Raw genomic sequence first — 3716 nt, forward strand, 5'->3', positions numbered from 1 at the left:
CCACCTCTTCTTAATATCTTCTGCTTCTGTTAGGTCCATAACTGTTTCTGTCCTTATTGAGCCCATCTTTGCAAGAAATATTCCCTTGGTATCTCTAATTTTCTTGAGGAGATCTCTAGTCTTTCCCATTCTATTGTTTTCCTCTATTTCTTTGCATTGATCACTGAGGAAGGCTTTCTTATCTCTCCTTGCTATTCTTTGGAACTCTGCATTCAGATGGTATATCTTTCCTTTTCTCCTTTGTCTTTTGCTTCTTTTCCTTTTTCAGCTATTTGTCAGCTTCCTCAGATAACCATTTTGCTTTTTTGCATTTCTTTTTCTTGGGGATGGTTTTGATCACTGCCTCCTGTACAATGTTATGAACCTCCAAACATAGTTTTTCAGGCATGCTGTCTATCAGATCTAATCCTTTGAAAGCGTAGGGGAAGGGAAATGAGGGTGAGAGAGATGGGAGGCTAGGAAGTCATGCTCACAGTTACTTCACAGTAACAAAACAGTTTGGCTTCTAAGATGGAACAGATCTACAGATGATATTATTTATTACATGCCCCTCTGCATTGGCAGCTGAAGTTCAGAAGAGATGAATATATAGGGGTGAAGGAGGCTTAAGGTTAAAGCTGCAGCTTTCTTGATCCAGTTACTTTAATTTTATCTCCAAAGATGAAAGCAAGAATTAGGGTAGAAGGAAAAACTGCACCAAATAATCTAGAGACTTCATTGAATTAAGGAATTCTTAAGATGGTGTAAGTTGATGGTGAGTGCAGGGTGAGGGGAGATGTCATTAGTTTCAACGGACAATGAGTTTGACTGAAAGGTGGAATAACAATGATCTGGAAATGGCCATGGGTAATCAGGAGTGTACCAAATCCCTCTTAAACTCATGTTGGTTTGGTAATTGATTCAGTCATTTTCTCTGGAGAACACAAAGTTTAAGTTCTCAGATTAGCTGGAGCCAGAAGGTTAACTAGGAAGTTAAGGGTGAAATAGGTGTAATGCCTGTAAAGAAGGATGAATTCAGAACATTTTTTTTAAACAGTGGAAAAATGGTATTTAGAGAAATAAATGGAGAATGTATAGAGAAAGAGAGAGAGAGAGAGGATCTTATCAACAAGAGACATGGAGAGCATGGAAGGTGGTAGATAATTGAGTGAATTTCAATATGAAGAGGCATATTTACATTTGAACCTCTAACATATTTTTCTTTCCTCTGGGGGGGATAGCTGTTATTCTTACCGTCACTAGCACTAACCTTCCTAATAAGAAATTTTGTAGCATATCTGTATGGATCCTCCATATTTGTTAGTCTTGGTATAGCTTCCTATTTCTTTTCTTTTCCATATCATGGAAAAGGCAGTGGTAAAATTTACTCAATAAATGGAACTCTACAATAGCACCAGATATATTCTTAGATAGCTGTAAATTTTTCAATACCAGCTTAGAATATGGTTTTCCTTATAAAGAAGCTCTTATTTACATATGCAAAAAAAGTTGATTTTAGATGAGAGTGGGGTTAAACATGCTACCTAAGTAACTTGCTTTCACAGTTGGGTGAGCATATGTGCAATTTAAATTCATGACTTGGCAAAACTAAGAATTACTAATAGATTCAGATTTGTTTTGATGTAGTTTTAGAATTCTAAAGTACAAGAGTTTAATGGCATTTTGGACTTATTCATGTAATATATACTAATGTATATATGAATTCTTGTTGTTTAGTCACTAAGTCATGTGAAACTCTTTTGTGACTCCATGGACTGTAGCCTGCCAGGCTCTTCTGTCCTTGGGATTTCTCAGGCAAGAATACTGGAGTGGGTTGCCGTTTCTTTCTCCAGGGGATCTTCCCCAGCATTGAACTGTGTCTCCTGCACTGGAATGCATTCTTTACCATTGGGCCACCTGGCAAGCGCCTATATATATGAGTACAATAAACAAAAAGTGGCCTTAGAATTTGAAATTCCCCAGAGCTCCAGAATGGATCTTGATTATTGTTTATTGGCTGGCTTGAGATTCTTATTAGTTTATTAATTCTACCATTTTTTTCAGAAAGTATTTCAGGCATTAAGTCTTTTTTTAAAATAAATAATATCTGGCAGTTTATTAAAAAATGGAGCATACTGCACAACAAACTATGTTACATCTTTCAGGAAGAAAAAACACTAAATTTGAAAAGACATCACCCACTGAATTTGGACACAACACCTCTACTCAATTAAGAGAAATACTTGTGCGGTCCAGGTCTTTATTTTTACACCCATCAGACCATGAATTCATAGGGAATGGGCGCCAACAGTTCGGGTTCCTTTCCATTGGTCCTCACGAAATGTGCTTCTCTGGGTGGAGCAGGCTGGCACTTCAGCTGAACCCAAGTTCCTTTCTCTTTGGCTTCCTTTTTTTTCTGTTCATTTTCCTTCACACATTTCAGGAAGCTATCTCGGCTCTTAGAGTGCTTAATACGCTCGATAGACACATTAATTCTCTTGGCGAGAATCTTGCCCTTAACTTGTTTGTTTACAGCAAAGCCAACAGCATGCTGGGTAACAGTGTGGACTGTCCCAGTTTTGCCATCATAGCGTTTGTGGGGCATTCCTTTGTGAACAGTACCCATTCCCTTGATATCCACAATATCACCCTTCCTGTAGATTCGCATGTATGTGGCCAAAGGAACAACTCCATGTTTTCTAAAAGGCCTGGAGAACATGTAGCTGGTGCCCCTCCTCTTTCCCTTTGTGTTGGTCATTTGGGCGAGTTACTGAAAGATGGCAGTTCCGGCTGAAAAGCTTCAGGCATTAAGTCTTTAGAGAGTCTGCTGGCACTCCATTTTAAGATACTTGGAGATTAATAAAACCCAGATTAGCACTGAGCCTTATAAGTCATATAGCCTGATGACCTCTTACTTCTTAGCAATACCGTTTTTGTAAATGTAACTCACACATATTGGAGACATAATAAATCTTAAGAATTAGCTTTACAGATGGGGGAACTGAAGATCAGCTGTGTTTAGTGGCTTTTGCAGCTGGTTAGACTAAAAAAATCAGACCTTCTGACTTCAGATGAATTAATCTTTCTGTGATCCATTTTCCCTGTTGAAAGACTTCATAGATAGAAAAGAAAAATCATATGAGCAATATGTAGAAGAGCTAACGAGGTTAATTGGGTATAGGCCTGCCACTTGGTTTTGTACACAAGCAGCTAGTGATGGTGGGATGAGCACAGGACGTCGGAGACTTAGGTGTGAATCCCCAAACAGCTTTTCGACTCTGGGAAAGATATTTAACCTCCTTGATCCTTAGATGCCTCTTTTGATGAATGGGAATAATAGCACCTGCTTTAAGAAACTGACTGACTGAGTTGCTACTGGTTAGGGTACTTGTGAATGGCAGTGAAGGACTGGGATGCTAGATACTGTTGCAGGAAGCATGCAGTTTCCAAGGATCCTCTCAATTCCCCCAGTGCTCTTTCCTGGGTGACCGAGGGACGAAGACACACACAGCTTCACTTTGGAAGAGCTGTCTGGAAGGAATGCGAAATGAATTCCGGAAAGCCAGTTGGAATTTAATAATGCATGAAAAATACACCAAGGGGAGGAAGGAACCAATTAGGCAGCAATTAAGGAGACTGCAATTACAATGCATCTTAATAAAGTCCAAAAAATATTAGCCTACAAATAGAAGACAGGCTGGTTACCTGTGGAAAAAAAGAGAAGTGGAAATAAGGAA

The 3716-nt window shown here is 38.9% G+C and overlaps 1 protein-coding gene across 1 annotated transcript; it reads right to left on the minus strand.

The window, feature by feature from the left end:
• Positions 1 to 2254: 2254 nt before the first annotated feature.
• LOC122431427 (60S ribosomal protein L21-like) lies at positions 2255 to 2737 on the minus strand. The gene has a single exon (XM_043452736.1). The coding sequence runs from the start codon at positions 2735 to 2737 to the stop codon at positions 2255 to 2257; it is 483 nt and encodes a 160-aa protein (XP_043308671.1).
• Positions 2738 to 3716: the final 979 nt, after the last annotated feature.

Source organism: Cervus canadensis, chromosome 29, assembly GCF_019320065.1.
Source record: "Cervus canadensis isolate Bull #8, Minnesota chromosome 29, ASM1932006v1, whole genome shotgun sequence".
Lineage (NCBI taxonomy): Eukaryota > Metazoa > Chordata > Mammalia > Artiodactyla > Cervidae > Cervus > Cervus canadensis.

Bases quoted from the DNA above. Each gene is read 5' to 3' on its own strand.
- LOC122431427 (XM_043452736.1), bottom strand. From the start codon at position 2,737: ATGACCAACACAAAGGGAAAGAGGAGGGGCACCAGCTACATGTTCTCC.